General features: G+C 40.2%; 1 protein-coding gene across 2 annotated transcripts in view; it reads right to left on the reverse strand.

Annotated features, from left to right (window-relative positions):
* The window catches only part of BEST4 (bestrophin 4), a 141,462-nt gene that overhangs the window by 12,835 nt on the left and 110,001 nt on the right, over positions 1 to 18,626 (reverse strand). For both annotated transcript variants that reach the window (XM_085602800.1, XM_085602799.1), the window contains exon 8: positions 3,336 to 3,416. In XM_085602800.1, the coding sequence (XP_085458926.1) occupies positions 3,336 to 3,416 (81 nt within the window). The remainder of the gene's footprint in view (positions 1 to 3,335; positions 3,417 to 18,626) is intronic.

Below are 18,626 nucleotides of genomic sequence, written 5' to 3' on the forward strand. Positions count from 1 at the left end.
ACTTTATTTTATATATATATCTGTTGTGGTGTCCTTTCATTTGGTATTCAAGGGATTATATATGGTATCACAGCTGGCTTCACATGCATTCAGAGTTTAGCCTAAGACTGCTCTTGTCCATGCTACCACTAGGATAGCTGGTCTATAAGGTTGACTTTACAACCAATCACCATAAGGGTTGTTTGGACTGATATAAGGTGTACACTAGAACTAGTGACATCATACATCAGGCCAACTTCTCACAACGGGTCTGTCGGGGACCCTGAGTTCATGGATACTGCATATCATTTACTTTGTTCACTGTTAGAAGGGAAAAACGGGCCAATTGGCAAGGTATAGTGTCTGGGATAGTATCCTCTATTGGTGGCATAATGGCTGTGTTAGGGGCACTCCCTGCAAGTTCGTCGTAGACTTTTTTTTGGAACACGTTGGCCACTTTGTTACAGAAAGCTTGATCTGGTGCAAATAGATTCTTCCACTGCAATTTGGACAGGGTGGTGACAGTCTTAAAAAGTTCTCTAGAAGAGATTTTCGCAGCCTCTATTTTATTTGTATAATAGTTCATTTTAGCACTATTAATAGCTTCTATATATTCAGCTAGAACTAACTAACGCTACCATTTTTTTGGGGTGTGGTGTACTATTGCACAGCCTGTCTATGGATCCTATTCAAGAAAAGAATGGGGGCACGTCGATTGAACGCAACAGTGAATTGGTAGTAATCAAAGAAAGATTAATGCATTCACTTGCATTCACACACATTTTTTTGATTTACGGGCAGTCAAACCACCTTTCATTGGAGGGTAACACAGGTTTTGTCTTAACAGGAAAAACAGTAATGATGTTTCACACCAAACTAGGCAAAACTTGATCTACTGGTTTTCCAAGGCATTCCAGACTCAACCAGCCATCGTGCTCAACATATACATTTTTCCCCAGCATCTGCTGGCATCTGGAACAACCTGACAGACTGATGCCTATGTCTACTCCCATAGTTGGTATGATTGAATTTGATGACCTACAGCTCTCTGACGACATCCAGCTTTGGTGCGAGCTGACCACAGGCCTAATTTAAACTAACACCAATAGGCAATGCCATCAATCTGCCTTAAGATACAGCGAAGACAACTCCCTAGAGATTTGTTGTCCTGATAACTGCCACAACAGCATTGAGGTAGCACATTGTACATATCTGTAAGATTTGCCCAACATCCGCCTCCAAACAAGGAATTGATCACAGCTCTGGCCTTTATTAAACTCAAACAATTACAATAGCTTAACTACAGACCGCTACTTGTGCTCCTTCCTACTATTAGACTCTTGAGTCCAGTCGCTGTCGTCAATGACACTGCTGTAATGCTTGAAAAGAGAAAAAGCATGGCCCAAAAAGGTGATATTTTGTCCAAGTAAAATGTAGAACTCATCTGCAGAGTGCCCTTCTGCAGGTGTAGGGATTGTGGTCACATAGTCACAGTTACTTTAGATCTAGGACTCTAAGGGTAGGAGAAGAAGGTTGAATACTAGACATGTACCAACCAATGGCTTGGTGCATTAACACAGACAGTAAAATCAGTAGCAGACATTGCTGACACAGGATTTCTCTGGGTTGATGGTAAATCTGCTGATAATGTTCTAGAGAAGTAGGGGAGTGTTTATCATGCAGCTGCGTCGCCCTTGAGCCACGCAATAGGGCGCAAGGGCAACACAGCGACTAAGTACGATTTATCAAGCCATGCAAGGCCATCTGCATGGCCCTGCTTGGCTTGATAGATCCAGAGTAGCACAACACCGAGCAAATTGGTGTGTTGCGTTACTTTGCCCCAGGGAGGCATTCCATGGTTGGAGCATGGAATGCCTCCCTGGGGCACTCATGGATTTTGGCACTTTCCACGATTTACCATTACTGGTAGGACTATGATTGTGTCAAAATGCCACTCCTTCCCGAATATCTTTATTTCTCCTAGTTTTTTCCTCTTTCTATATGTGCTGCATTGTGCAGCACACTCAGAAAGTGGAAAATGCCTCCGAGGATTGTTTTTGAGCAGGAAGGTGCCCTGCACAAAAACAATCCTGCCTGCAACGCAGGCACCCTTGCACCATGGTGATCGGGCACCTGCATTGGCGCCAGGCAGCACATTGTGGGCCAGCTCAAGGAAAAGACAGGAATTTGTCGTATAATGTTAAGTACGGCGCATTCCAGCCCTTTCCATATCATGCACCACAGCACGGTAGCTCGCTGTGCTGCGTGATTTTTTGATTCATGTGCCCCATAGTGTCCTCTGGTCTGGGTACCCTGCATTTCTTTCCTGTATGGAACATTACAAACATTTGCAGAAATGTTTCCAGCAGCCTCATGCTGCTAGAGGAGCTGTGGTGCTATGACAGATGGAAATGTAGTTTCCCCAATTTATCGAGTTCTTCTAAACGTCTATCAAATGCCATATTTATACTCTGTTGTATGGAATCATTTTTTTCTTTCCAAATTTCCTTCAACATTTCTGGTATTCTTCTTTGTTTGTATGAACATCGTTTTTTTACTTTCCAAATCTGCTGAGTTCTCATCATGTTTGATAATTTTCCAATTTCTCATGATGACATTTGCTTTTGTTTTGAATGTCAACTATATGGCAGGATCAATTTAATTTGATCCTTCTGATGAGATTGTTTCATTATTTCATTTCTCTTCAATATCTTCAATATGTTAATCTTAGTTTTGGCAGTTTAAAGAGAATTTTATTGAGATTTTCTATATGAATATTTCAACATCATTTAATCAAATTGTTTTTTGCACGTTTGATCCTTTGAAGTTTTGTCTGTAGCTCTAATCATTTGACTAAACATATCTTTTGGATGAAGTTGCTTTGTTGAAAGCTGGCCAGTAATAATAAGTTGTTCTTATCTGTTTGATGGACAAATAGATCTGACACTCTGAACAACAGCTATGCTAAAGATGTCAGACTTCATGGTAAGGATTCGCTCTTAGCATGTTTAGAAGGCCTGACATGCATGTGCTGACACTGTGCTCCATTTTAGGTGTAATTTCTGGAACTAGCAATGATGGATGAAATTTCACTACACAAAATCGGCACTGATAGATTTTCAAATGTCCTTCTGATGGTGCTACTCCCATGATAGAGAAAGTAACTTTGGTGGGGACATTTCAGCCACCATGGCTGATTACTTAAAATGTAGCGGGATTTCCTACTAGGAGCTAAACTTAGGCTATTATGTACAATAATATCTGTAGAGAAGCTATGATAGTTCCATCTCATGTAGACCAATCAAGGCTCTTCAACTTACACTGTACAGAAGACATAAGGTTAATGCCACCCTCACCTGCAGGTTTCTATCTATCAGTTTGTTGGTTTCAAAGTCATCGTCGTCCTCCCCAAATGGGTTGATGATTTGTTCTGCGACCTGGAGTAGAAAGGGAGGAGGGAAGTCAATTATAGTGGCACCAAAAACAAACATTTCAATTCCATTGTTTTTCCCCCAACTAGCTTGAGAACTATATTAAGCTTTTGGTAAAAATAGTGATATGTTCTGGGTATTGTTCCTTTCTGTTGCCGGTGCATGTGAACTTTTTGGGTAATTAAAGTACCCTCGACTGCATAGTAGTATTTGCTGTAATCTACAGTCCTGACAGAGTATCTATCTCGTTGTGTCCCGATGTCAACTAATGACTCGAGACATCACGAGAATTTAACTTGCCTCATAATCTGAATCTTTATTACCGATCAGTACAAATGATAAAACTCTTGACATTTCCCACATTCCTTCATCCCCTAGGGTTAGGCTCAAGATTGGTCCGAAATATTTGGGAATGGAGAATTGATGAACTGAAAACAATTTAAAAGGAAAACAGTTTGAAAATGAAGAAAACCTATGATTCATACAGAAATAAATTCACTATTAGAAAATTAAACAATCCTTAGAGGAATCCATTGCACAACTTTGTCTAAACAAACAATTGATGAATAATCACATTACAAATGAAAATGTTTGAAGAATAAATAATACACTTGCATGATGAGGTAAAACCCCAGATACAATATAAAAAGGAAAGGTGAAAGTCGTTCCATCTTCTAAGTGTTCATTGAAGAACTGTCTTTAATATGGAAGAGAGCTGATTTTGAAGTTATATTGGGTACCATGAGTCGGGGTACGCTCTCTGATAGCACCTAAAAAAGAACAAAGCAGATATGTATCCTTTGGATTAACAGGTGTGCAGTGAAGGGTGACCTTGCAAAGAGATCTTGGGATCAAAACCAGGATAGAGCCATAATGAGGATTAAGGAATTTTACAACAATTACTATCAAGTTGCTTTATAGATCTATCATTAAAATCCCTCAGGTACCGGATTTTTCATTGTACTAAATTGGCCCAAGTGGTTATGCAATGTGCCACCCTGAGATGTGGTCCATTGGCCAAGGATCACTTACAGTTACAAATGATGATAAAGTTGGTGCACCATCTTGGCTGTAATAATAATGTTTCACTTCCTTAGAGTTATATGAGCATGCCGTACATGTTTGTAGTTGTGTATTGGCTTTAATTGTGAAAAAGATATCCAGTCCTCATTCTTTTTTTCAGTTCATTGATTAGTAATTATGACTTATGTGCCCAATCAATTATCCTAATAAGGATTCAAATTTTCCATCTATTTTAAGCCAAATCAGAGACGCCAAAACGTGCTCTATAATAGCTGAGACAATGTCTGGCCTCACATATAGGGGGCTAAAATGCCACTCTTTCTTTGCCTTTTACTACAGGATTACTTACTCAATACTTATTGTATTGCACAAATCATCCCACATAACAAATAGAGGATCACTATGTGCTTGTACCTTAACCTGTATTAGAGAATTGGATAGGCATCACTCTAATGCATTTTATCACAAATTCTAAAGCATTGTGTTGTATGGTGTCCTTTTACTATTATTATGAGTGTTAGAATTCTTGTATGTCAGCACTCTGATGTAAGTGCATTCTGTGTTACCTAGATACTTAGAGGAATGTTAGGATTCACTTTGTGTTCTGAGTTGACCGGTGCTGGAGGGTCTCTGTCATCCGCACTGGTGGGTTTACTTATTCCTGAATTGTGAATAAATCATCTCTTCACAACTTCGTGTGAGACCCGTTTTTACATTGGCGACGACTGGGATCACCCACCGTGAAGGAAGGACCCGAGTATCTCTCTGCACTACGATTTTTTTTTATTCTCTTATAAGTTTTAAAAAGAGATAAAGAAAATTGCACGAAGGCATTGATACGGAAGCAGCTGAAAATTACTTGAAGGCATTGAAACGGAAGCAGCCTAAAATTGGAGAACTGAAGTCTTCATGGTCGTGAAACACTTCAAACGGTAACGTTTACCTTGGATTGATGTGAGTGACGGTTGAAGACGGGAGTTACTTCTGCTCGAGCTTCCATTGTTCCGGCGATGTTTGTTTTCGTCTGATTACGTGCGTCAGCTGCTCACGCTTAGAAAACAAGAACCACTGCCTGTTGAAAGCACGTTCGTGGTGTGACGTTCGTGGCGGCCATTTTAAGTTGGGCAGATTTTTTTCATTCAAAATTCAAGTACCAGTTTCTTCGTTACGTGACATCGTTTGATGATAAGAAACGGATTGTCATGCTGTGAAATGGATTGGCTGGTACTGTCTAAGTAATTTTAGTTTACTTTTCTACACAAATTTTGAACTTTGAGAACTATTGGATAATACTGGTTTCATGTGTTTTTTTTTCTTGTTTCACATGACATGTATTGTTCACTGCATCGTCTACTAAGATGAATTTTGGCATCAAATTCTTATTTTGGCCATTGGGATTGTTATCTCGTTGAGTACACATCTTAGTTTTTCATCAGTTTTGAAGTTCATTTCTACTAGGATTTTTCTTTTACTGTTTATTGCAATTTTACCTGATCTTCTTCTACTATGGCATCTTCTCAAATATGCAATCAACCAGCAATTTTTTTAAGTACACCAGGAAATCCCACTTTAACGTGGAAAAAATGGTACAAAACTTTTGAAAATTATATAGTTGCTATTGATGGAAAGAAATTTCCTGCTGAAAGAAAACATGCGCTGCTTTTTACTTATTTAGGGTCAGCTGCCATTGAGATTTTTGAAAATTTATCACCTATTGCAGCACCTGCTGGAGCTGGCGATTCTTGGGACATTTTCAAAGAAGCTGTTGCTAGATTGGAAAAACAGTTTATTGAAGAACCTAGTATTTTAATTGAACGTCATGCTTTTAACAAGAGAAAACAATTTGCTGACGAAACGGTGGAACAATATGTTGCGGCGTTAAGGGTTCTTGCTGCAAATTGTGATTTTGGGGCAAGCGTAGATATTTGCATAAGGGACCAGTTTGTATTTAATTGTGAATCTAAAAAAATACAAGAGAGGTTGTTAGCCTGTCGTAATCCTACGCTAAATGAAATTATTGACATTGCCAAAGGCATTGAAAGGTCTATACGATCATCTAAAGTTTTATCTTCTGAAGAGAGTCCAGTTACTCCTGTATGTGCTGTTCAAGTCAGTAAAAAAATATTTAAACCTAACATGGTGTCAAAGTCTAGCAAACCGTCTTGTTTTAGATGTGGATCCAGGTTTCATCTTGCTAATAGTTTGGAATGTCCTGCCATTAAAAGAAGATGTACTAAATGTAATAAGGTTGGTCATTTCCAAACTGTTTGCAAGAATGTAAGGAGTGGTTCCACTGCTATAAACAATGGTTTAACAGTGAATTCTGTGAATGATGTGACTAATGAGTTAGAGAATATGATTATTACCTTGTATGATTCTTCCTTTGATGTTAATATGATTAATGTTGGATTTAAAGCACCTTTAGGAGAAGTTTTAATTGGAGATGTTGTTTTAGAAGTAATGGCTGACTCTGGCTCTCCAATCACTGTGCTATCTGATGCTACATTTGATAAAAAGTGGACAGGTATACAACTTTGTGTCACGGATGTCAACCCTAAAGCATTTGGTAATTTTGATATTGAAATGTTGGGTTATTTTGAGGAAAAATTGAATTTTCAGGGACGTTGTATTTTCACGAAAATTTATGTTGCAGTTAATGGCAAGAATATTGTCGGGTGGTACGATCTGGGCAAACTAGGAATAATGCTTTGTCCAGGTACGGATACTCCCATTAGATTACGTGACATTTCTGTTAACCAGATTGCAACACAAGATTGTAATACTGACTTTATTCTATCAAAATTCAACACTGTTTTTGCTGATAAAGTTGGTCACGTGAATGGTTTTATGCATCACATTAAGTTAAAGAAAGATGCTATGCCTGTACAGCACAAAGTACGCATGGTACCCTTGGGTGTTCGTCAAAAGCTCAAAGAGCATTTAGATAATCTGTGTTCTGAGGGCATAATAGAGTCCACTGATAGTTCAGAATGGATTTCGGCTATTGTAATTGCATTAAAAAAAAATGGAGATTTGAGGCTATGCATTGACTTGAGATCACTGAATAAGAATATAATTATTGACAGTCATCCGCTTCCTAGGATTCAGGAATTGCTCATGGCTGTCAATGGAGCAAAAATTTTTTCCATCATTGATCTCAAGTCTGCATATCATCAAGTAATGTTGGACGAGGAATCTAAAGACTTGACTGCTTTTGTAACTCCTTTTGGAGTCTATAGGTTTTTACGTATGCCATTCGGTTTAGCTTCCGCTGCTAGCGTTTTTCAAAAGCTGGTGGATGTATTGTTTCAAGATGTGGTTGGGGTACAAGCATTTCAGGATGACATACTTATCTTTGCCAAGTCACATGAAGAACATGATTCCATTCTAGGCAAAGTACTTACCAAACTGGCACAAAGAGGCATGACGGTTAGCAAAGAAAAATGCAAATTTTTTGTGAAGGAAATTGATTATTTAGGACACAAGATCTCAGGAGAGGGCATTGCTCCTAAACTTGATTTGATTAGTGCTCTTAACAATGCTATTAAGCCAAATGACAAGGATTCTTTGAGGTCCTTTTTGGGACTTGGAGAGTATTATGCTAGGTTTGTACAGGGCTATGCTTTGGTTGTTGAACCTTTGAGACATTTGCTTAGGAAAGGGACATCTTTTGTCTGGTCTGATGAGCATGACAAAGCTTTTGTTAGAGTTAAAGAGCTCATTTCTAGAGCTCCTACGTTGAAGACATTTGATCCTAATGGGGAATCTGTGGTAACTGTGGATGCCAGTTCTATTGGCTTAGGGGCTGTTTTCACTCAGTTTGTAAATGGGAAAGAAAGAACTATTTCGTTCATTTCAAGAGCTTTAAAAGGTTCTGAGGTACATTACAGTACAATTGAAAGAGAGGCGCTTGCATGTGTGTGGGCTGTAGAAAAGTTCAAGAATTTTTTATGGGGACAGTCTTTTAAGTTAATCACGGATCATAAACCCTTGGTGTTTATGATGGATGGTGTACGCTCAGGCAATGCTTCTTCCAGACTCATAAGACTTATTGCTAGGTTACAGGAGTTTAACTTCAAAATTGAGCATATTTCGGGAGGGAAGAACATTACGGCAGATTGTTTGTCTAGATTGCCAGCTAAAGAAGTCGATGAAAGTTCATGTGTTGATAATCTTGAATGTGTAGTTGCTTTGGTGGATGTGTTAAATAGTTGTGAGGGAAAAATTTCTGAAGCTGACTGGGTTAAATTTTATGATGAAGATGTTGTGATTAACAAGGTCAAAAAGTTTCTTGTTCAAGGATGGCCTCCTCTCAGGAATCTTGAGGCAGATCTGCACAGTTTTGCACACATTTCCAGTGAACTCAGTATTGAGAGTGGATTTCTGGTCAGACATAGTATGTTGGTTCCTCCCATAGGTCTCAGGTCTAGGCTCGTAGAGTTAGCTCACTTTGGTCACAATGGGGTGTCCGCAACTAAGAGAGTTCTTAGACACTACTGGTGGCCTGGTATGGATACTTTGGTTGAAAGATTTGTTGATGCTTGTGCTATATGTGTGCGTTCAGATAAGCATTGTAAAGTTTCTTGTGAGCCCGTTGGTTTACAGGAAATTCCCAAGGGACCTTGGGAGAAGGTATCCATTGACTTTTCAGGTCCCTATGATATTTTAGGTAAACAATATAGATTTCTTATTGTTCTGATTGACAATTTTTCCAAATGGATTTACCACACTTTTGTTGAGAACCCAAATACTGACGAAGTGATCAAATTTTTAGAGAGGATTTTTATTGTTGAAGGTTTTCCAAGAGTACTTATGTCTGACAATGGTGTTCAGTTCACTTCGTCCAGAATGGTTTCTTTCTTACAAAAGTGTGGCATTAGAGCTGAGAGAGCTCCTTTATATTGTCCGAGAGCTAATGGTCAAGTGGAAAGGGCTAATAGATTAGTTAAGGATGGTATTCAGTGTGCTTTGGAGAGTGAGAGGAATGTTTTCAATTTTCTTGATGAGAAGCTTTGGGCGTATCATAACATGCCGCATTCAGTGACAGGATTTTCTCCTTTCTATTTGATGAGAGGAAGAGAGTGTTGTACATTGGTGTCACCATCTTGTGAGTTGATGGTTCATAAGGATTTTGACAAAACATTAGATAAGGTGAAGGACAATTTAGATGGAGCTGCCTTGAGAAATAAGATATATCATGATGACATACATAGAACTAAACACAAAAGCATTTGTGTTGGCAGTTGGGTACGCATCATTAATCCAGGTTTACCACGCAAAGGTCTTTCTAGATTTTCTGCTCCTGTGCAAGTTATTAAGGTCTCGGAAACTGCAGTTTTTTTACACAAAAGGGGATGGTGGAATAAGAGTGCAGTAGTTCTTCTCAAACCTGGACAAGAAAAATTGTTTAATGTGAATGATGCTAATGATTCATTTTTGGATGTAGGAACTTCCAATGAGAAAAGTGTTTGTGGTTCCAATTTTAGACATTCTAGTGATGATACACATATGGCTAGTTCTTCATCTGATGATAATTCTAAGTCTTGTTCTGATTTGTCCGTTCCCATTACCGATTCTCAGAATGTCTCTTCTTCTGAGGAGATTATTTCCGGGAATGTCTCTTCTGGGGTTCCTGTTAAAAGGGTGGTGAAATTTCCCAAGAAATTTGAAGATTTTATTTTAAAATGATTTGTTTTTTTGTGTGTTTTCTTCTAAGTTTTATTTGTATTTGTTTATGTAAAAAAAGAAAAAAAAAAAAAAAAGGGGACATGTTGTATGGTGTCCTTTTACTATTATTATGAGTGTTAGAATTCTTGTATGTCAGCACTCTGATGTAAGTGCATTCTGTGTTACCTAGATACTTAGAGGAATGTTAGGATTCACTTCGTGTTCTGAGTTGACCGGTGCTGGAGGGTCTCTGTCATCCGCACTGGTGGGTTTACTTATTCCTGAATTGTGAATAAATCATCTCTTCACAACTTCGTGTGAGACCCGTTTTTACACATTGCCCATTTAATGCTTATGCTCTGAGTTAGCAATGCCTCAGCCATGCCTTATACTGAATATTACAGTGGGAATAAGCACTAACTTTAAAAAAAATTGTGCAGGGTGTTTGTTGCCTTGTAGAGCAAGGTGGTAGCGGAACCTTGCTACGGCTCTGAAGAATACCCCATTTAACCCGTAAAGATCCTGATACAGCAAACTGCATGACTTTTATGCCCAAGCTGCACACTATGAAACCAGGTGGAGAGAGGAAAATTAAAAAATCAGGTGGGAAAGTCCCTGAAAAGAGCGCTGACAAAAATAGCCAAGAACTATTCCCTTGGGAAATACTCAGCAGAGAGTGGTGGGGTTGGGGCAGCTTATGTCATTAGCCATCGTTTATGACGTAACTGCTCCCAGAGTCCTACAGTCCATATGTGACCAAAGAGCCGGAAAAAGACTGGCTGCCGGGACTAAAGGCTCCTGAGCAATGATCGTGAAAGGCCGAGAACTGTAATGGTACCCACCTTAGGCACGGGGTGAGGGCTGCGACTGGCAGAGCAGACTTCACTGAGAGTGACAGCAGAAAGGAGGTGCACGAGACATTGGCAACATTGGCCTGCACTAAAATAATGAAACATCACAGTAAACCCATACAAAAATCTCTCTAGGCTTTAAAGAATGGTTGAATACATGGGGACCCTACCACCAATCAGCAAGAGCTATTGCTTTAGTTTACTTTAGCTGTATCATCTGTGTTGTACAGCACTGTGGTTTTAAAGTATGTTTAAAGTTTTATTCTAAATTGGTATGAAACAGCCACTATTCTTTTGTTATTTATTAATGTGTGAGGTTTAAATTAAAATGTGAAATGGGAGGGAAGTAGCATGAGCAACGGCTGTCTTGAAAAAGTATTATGATCTAGTGAATACTGCGCTTTTTTATGGGCGGGTGGCCGTAGTTAATATAGAGAATGGGATGGGGAGTGGTAGGTAATAAGTAAGGTGAATAATAGGTAGTGTGATAGAAAAAATGCATTGTGTTTAGTGGAAAAGATTGTTCAATTTTAATTTATGAAATAATTTAATTTAAAATGGTGGACATGGTGAAAATTGATTAACATACATATGTAAAACAGATGAATGAAATTTCTCCTGTAACATTTCAAGTGAAGAGCGGTGGGAAACACATTTTCGTATCACAAAGGAAACGGAATGCAACAGAGTCTCCCAGATAGCGGGCCCGATTCACAGAACTAACTTAAGACAAAATCCTAAACTTACTACCATTTTCGTATTCACAGAAGGCACTTACTCATTTTGGTATTCACAGAAGACACTTACTCACTTCGGTATTCACAGAAGTTAGGAGTCCTAACTTTAGGACTCCTAAATGCCTTCTGTGAATACCGAAAGTCTTAAAATTAGGATTTTTCTCAGTTTAGGAGTCCTAAAGTTAGGACTCCTAACTTTACTACTACTAAATTGAGAAAAATCCTTATTTTAAGACTTTCGGTATTCAGAGAAGGCATTTAGGAGTCCTAAAGTCAGGAGTCCTCACTATACTACTACTAAACTGAGAAAAATCCAAATTTTAAGGCTTTCGGTATTCACAGAGGCATTTAGGAGTCCTAAAGTTAGGACTCCTAACTTCTGTGAATACCGAAATGAGTAAGTGCCTTCTGTGAATACCAAAATGTGTAAGTGCCTTCTGTGAATACCAAAATGGTAGTAAGTTTAGGATTTTGTCTTAAGTTAGTTCTGTGAATCGGGCCCAGCGTCTTTTGGATTTGCTACGACATATGCAGATGATATGCCGCTTATTCTCTCATTGGACAAAGGGTCCTTTGGCACAGAACATCATTTCCAAAATTGTCTGAATGACGGTGTCTTATGGATGCAATAGAACCACTTAAAATGCAACACACACAAAACAGAGATCCTGCTATTTGACAAGTCCAACTGCTTTTCTCCAATTCAATAGTAGCCAAACTTGCCCCCCTCCGCTCCTGCCACAGTGGAAGTAGCAGAAAGCATTTGCAGTGCAATAGGTCTCGCATTTACACAAGTTTGAGCTATTGACCTTGCAAATGACAATGCCTTTTATTTTTGTTTTCTTTCGTTTTTAAAATCACATCTCCTTTTCAAGTCATTTCATCCCTAAAGAGTCGCTCAAGCCATCCTCGGGAGACTTGCCCCCCCCATCCCCCTACACTTCCACCAGGTCTTTTGTTGTGCAGATTTACCGTCTCCAGGCAAGATATCTGTCTGCGCGGAACTGCAGCTCCCTCCCCTCCACAAGACCCCACTGGCAGGAAGTGCGAAAGGGCAGCCAGAGGCCGAAAAACCAACGGGAACAGAAAGAAACAAGGTCTATCAGTCTGGCTTGTTTTAGACACATGGCCATTGTTGTGTTATATGTATGGATGCAATAACAAAAAACTCTCAGAGGCACCCAAGTACTGCTCCGGTGGTGAGATTTGTGAAGCACAGGAGTTTAGTTTGCATACTGAAAGCCACCCCGTCAAGTACATAAGGCACGCCACTTGGAAAGTACTCCTAGTTATGCCTCTTTAGTCACTCCCCACCTTTTCATCCAACCTCGCATGCACCACAGCCAGTCCTGCACACACACACTCCAACTACCCCAGTGTCTCTCTCGATTGCCCCACAGCATCTCTCTCACATACACTAGCAAACCTTATATTGCTCACATGCACAGAACACCTTCTCTCACAAACACACGCTAACTTTCCCTTTATCTCCCACATACGCACATGTTCACTTCATTAGTTAATTCCCATCCCATAACATATGTTCTCTTTTGGAAGCAAGCTCGCCCACTCCCTCTCATGCAAACCCAGTCACTCACTTGCACACATACACACTGATTTGTCGTGCCATGATCTTTGTACTAATCCACTCATTGCCTCTTTCTCTCCCACGTCTCCGACACACTCTCCCTCCCGGCACGGGTGCAGCAGTGGAACCACACTCACACACAAAGGATAGGGACATGTTGGGTGCCAGCAGGGAAAACGCCCCTCACGCAAACAGGAACAGTGAAGGAAGAGTTGGCAGCAGTGAAAACATCCTTCACACAAACAAGAATAAGGAAAGAGTTAGCCACGGATTTAGAAAGGGAAGGGGTACACTTGATCAGTGTTTAAATCTTGACCTTCTGATCGGGAAATATATAGATGCTAAGCTAGACTCACTCTATCTTTGTTTTGTGGACCTTAGCAGCGCATTCGATTTGGTGTACCATTCAATTCTATGGTCAACCCTGTTACAGCTAGGGGTGCCAGAGGGAATAATTTATTTTCTGGCCAGACTATATGGGAACTTAAAAACTTGTGTGCGCTTTGGGACCAAAGGTGAATGTTCACCCAAATTTAGTGTAAAAAGAGGCATTAGACAGGGCTGTGTATTGGCCCCCCTTCTTTTTATCTTATTTATTAACGGAATCGACGCGATTTTAAAAACAATCCCAGCAGATGCCCCCTTGATCAAAGGCTCTTCTGTGCCTGTGCTATTATACGCTGATGACGCTGTCCTACTTTCTAGAACCCCATTAGGATTGCAGCATCTGATTGATAGATTCTCTTCCTTTATTAAGGATAGGAGGTTGACTATCAACAAGAAGAAAACGTATATTATGACCTTTGGGGCCAAAAGCGTAAAGAAAAGTAAATCTGCTAATTTTTCCTTTTTTATCGACAAGGATAAGGTGCTGCAAGTGGATACATTTTGCTATCTTGGTATTACCTTCTCTAATGATAGAAAATGGTTAAATGAATTTAAAAATATTTGTATTAAAATGGCTAAAAATACCCATGGCGTTTTTAGATTTGCTGCGAAGATTGGGGACCGACATACCAGGGATATGCTTAAGATTTATCAAGCCAGGTGTGTCAGTATTGCTCTGTATGGGGCGGGTGTTTGGGGTCATTTTCCCGCCCATTTTTTGCAGTTAGAGGAAAATGCTTTTTAAAAAAAACTCTTATCTTTACCACCCACTGCTTGTACTGACCTCATCCATCGAGAGCTTGATATTAATTTTCTTACTGACCAACTATCTTTGAGGCCACTCATGATTTGGCGCTCTATCTGGTTACAAGAAGAAAAAACCTTTAATAGGTTGGTCATCGAGGACTGTCTCTCGCTGGACAAATTCTTAAATATACCCTGGTTAAAATATGTAGTTAGATGTTTTTCTGAAATTTTTAATTTAAACATCTTGGTGGACCCTAACGCAACATCTTTAATTACGAAAAAAGAGTTGAAAACTAATTTTTTGGCATTTACAGCAAGAAAACGGGCCATTGCTAACGGTTCTCTATCTACTGTTTTGTTTTATGATAAGTATAAGCTTGATGAAGGTTTACCTATCTATTTAGTTTGTGTAACAAGGCCATCCCATAAGTTTGTGCTAACCAGATTGAGGTTTGGTATTGCTCACCATTTGGTGGCACTGCCAACATTAAAAAAACATCCACAAGGGCCCTGTATGTGTGATGGTATTTCTAAACAGAGCACTGTGCACTTTCTTCTTATCTGCAAACTGTATATGAATTTTCGTATTGCTTTATTTGTTATTTGTAGCTTTTGAGGTGTTATTTTGTTGTATCTGATATTGTAGTGTATTTGTTTCATTATTATGGTTGTGCTTTTATGGTCATTTTTTCATGCACCGAATAAAGCTTTATAAATTGAATTGAGTTAGCCACAGTGAAAACGCTCCTCACACAAACAGAATAGAGAAAGAAGGGGTACCAGCAATGAAAAACCTCCTAACACAAACAGAATAGGGAAGGAAGAGTGAGTTAAAAGCAGTGACAAACCCCTTCACACAAACAGAATATGAAAGGAAGAGTTAACAGCAGTGAAAATGCCCATCACAGGAACAGGGAAGGAAGAAGAGTCAGCAGCAGTGAAACCCCCCTTACACGAACAACAATAAGGAAAGAAGAGATAGCAACAGTGAAAATGCTCGTCACACGAACATTAAAGAAAGAGTTACCGTCACTGAAAACGCACCTTACATAATCAGGTAGGGAAAGAAGAGTTACCAGCAGTGAAAACGTTCCTCACACAAACAGAAGGGCCGTGGGAGCTCGGTAACGTGTGCACTTACTGCAAAAAGCTTCGATCTCTTGTCTTTATAAGGCCATGTGTTTCTAATTTTAAACACATGGCCCCATAAAGATAACAAAGTGGTTTGAGACAGCAGCAAAGCAGGCGACCCAGTCGGATCGGAGGCGAAAGGGCGTCCACAAAAAACCCTAATTTCCAATGGCAGGCCACCGTTTAGCATAAACAGTGACACCAGCCAATGGAAATGAGGGGCGGGGCTTAAAGCCCTTTTCTGAAATCCCTCTCTCACAAAATTTCTCGCCAGCGAACAGTGCATGCGCTGCAACGCAGGCGAGACCTAAAAATGTAGGAGGGAAATTTGAAACCTCACTCTCCTTCCGCTCTCAAGCTCTTGCCGTGGCTGGGACCTGTTTTAACTTAATCAAATGCCTAAGAATGTTTTTTGACTTTCTCCCGTTAGCTGCCAGAAAAACAGTTGCTTTTGCTATTATTACCTCCAGACTCAATTATTGTAATAGTCTCTAAGCAGGAACGTCAAAATATATTCTCCACAAACTTCAGGTGGTGTAACATGCGGCAGCTAGACTTGTGCTGAAACTCCCTCGATGAAGTTCTTCTTCCACCGCTCTAAAGACTTTGCACTGGCTACCGATGCACAAAAGGATCCTTTTTAAGATCCTTTTACCTGTCTTCACTGCATTCAAAGCCACCGGTCCTAAATACTTGATGGCCAGATTCACGCACTATACAAGCCAAGATACCATTGGATCCTCCAACATGAATCTTTTTAAGCCCATCTCTTTTAGAATTAAAACCTGAGGTGGCAAATCCTTTGCGGTACTAGGATCCAAGGCATGAAATCAGCTCCCCAGTCCTCTGTTATTCATAGAGTCGGAAGCCCATTTTAAAAAGTATTTAAAGACCTGGCTTTTCCTAGGCCCTGATGCACTCTGTCACTCCCTTATCTAGTCACCCGTATTTTCTCTCTTTTCTCCTTCCCTTCCATCTGGTTTATTGGATCTAACCTTGCAGCGCCAGGATGCTCCTTGTGAGTGGCAGCGTTCTTTATAAGTGTACAGTCGATTCATTCATTCAGAGTGTGTGTATAACAGGAAAGCAGGTCCCCACATGTGATAATGTGTGCTTGAGCTAAGAATGAATGCTATTTGTTTTTAAAAGCACAGCAAAAGTGTGTCCTTGAATGTCATTTTTTGTCACAGTAAAGTTTATAATAAAACTTCAGTTGTGGGTGGGGTGCAGCCGCAAATATTGTTTAAAGCTGTCTACCTTAGGAAATGAAAAGCAGCATTGTCTAAGGTGGAATAAAGGTACATTTAAAACTGAATGTGAATGTTGCCCTCTTGGTTGCTTTTTGGACACCCATAAGCTAAACTAAGTGAAGAGTAACATTTTCCAGTGTACCTTTAAAGCTATCTAACATAACAAATGAAAGACAGCATTGTCCGAGGTGGAATTAAAGTAACATTTAAAGCTGAATGTAAATAATACACTCGTGGTTCCTTTTTGCAACTCATAAACTAAAATGAGTGAAGGATAACATTTTCCCCTGTTCCTTGCACACATCCTGTGTTTCTTCAGTCACAACTACTGTTTAAAGCTGTCTAACTTAACAAATGAAGCAACATTGTCTGAGGTGGAATAAAGGTAAATAAACAAGTCCTCACATGCAAGGTCCCTTCAGTTTGAGATAAGAACATATGCTTCCCATACTGCTTTCACTTGCAGTATTTAGGGGGTAGTGGGGGCTGGATTATTTTGTTTTTTACATGTCCACATTAGCTAATTTGTACCACAATCACAAGACGTTGTAGCGCTGCTGGGACTTGAATGTGGTTCCAGTGGCAGCTGCCTCGGAATGGGGGTTTTGGGGGGCGTGGGGGGAAATTAATTAAAAAAAAAACTAAAAAGAAAATGTACCTTCGCGCCGCAGCATGCTTCTCCTCTGTCCTCTTCATCTGCTGATAGCACCGGAAGCACCCAGGCTCCCGTACTCTCCCAGCCAATCACACCGTTGCATGAGCAGCCTCGAGATTGGTCTGAGCGGCCGGTTTGGTCACTCAAGCAGTGCCTGGGAGCCTGGGCATTATCTCCACGTGGCTGTGCAACACAGCCCGTGGAGAAAATGATAAGTGCACATGATGATTTGGCCAGCCCACGAGGGCTGGCCAAACTGTCATGCGCACTGAGAGGAGTGCACACCACTCCTCGCTCTGGCATCGCAGAGCCCAGCCCCGCCCGACATGGCTCAGAGTCCCACATAGAAAAATAAAATGATAATAAGGTCCTGTTATTATCATTTTCTTTTTCTTTTTTGCACTGCTGAAATAGCAGTGGGGCGATGCTCCTCCGCCTTAGCGGAGGAGCCGACACTGTGTGGTTCCCCAGCTTCAACGCCCACAGCGCTGCACAGAACAAAACACACGTTATTTGCAGATCAGAGGCATTTGAAGCTGGGAAACTCATAAAAGTCCTGTAAAAAAGAAGAATAAGACATTTCCCCGTAACATTGCAAGTGAAGAGAGTGTTGGAAGCACATTTTCTTGTCTCAAAGGAAATGGAATACAACCGAGTGTGTATGACAGGCAAGCTGCCCCTTAATGTGATAACATATGTGCTTGAGCTAAAAATAAACAATCCTGTGCAAAGTCCCATCACAGTCACACCTTAAACACATAAATTCAGGCAAATTAAAATTGTTTAAGGAAAAAAAAACACAGTAAAGATGTGGCTGTGATGCAGTTACGAACCGTGGCAAAAGTTAAATAGATCTGGGTTGGGGCATGGCAATGGGTGGGAGGGGGAAAAAGCAAACACTGACAGACAATGGGATGGAGCAGGCGACAGAGCCAGCTAGGAAAGATGAACTCTGTAAAGTGGCTCAACAAAAAGAGAAAAATAGGTCCCAAAAGTTTGAGCAGTGCAAGGACACAAGTACATGGACCATGCTCTAGGGGAGGGCCACATACAATAAGAGGAAAGTGCTGACAGCAGAATTGACCAGCACGAAGCAGGCAATTGAGAGTGGCTTTAAAGCCCACCAATGATAATTAATGGAAGGGCTCCAAGTTCACTAGCAGTAAACAAAATGCCTTGA

Source organism: Triturus cristatus, chromosome 4_2 (genome assembly GCF_964204655.1).
Source record: "Triturus cristatus chromosome 4_2, aTriCri1.1, whole genome shotgun sequence".
Taxonomy (NCBI): domain Eukaryota; kingdom Metazoa; phylum Chordata; class Amphibia; order Caudata; family Salamandridae; genus Triturus; species Triturus cristatus.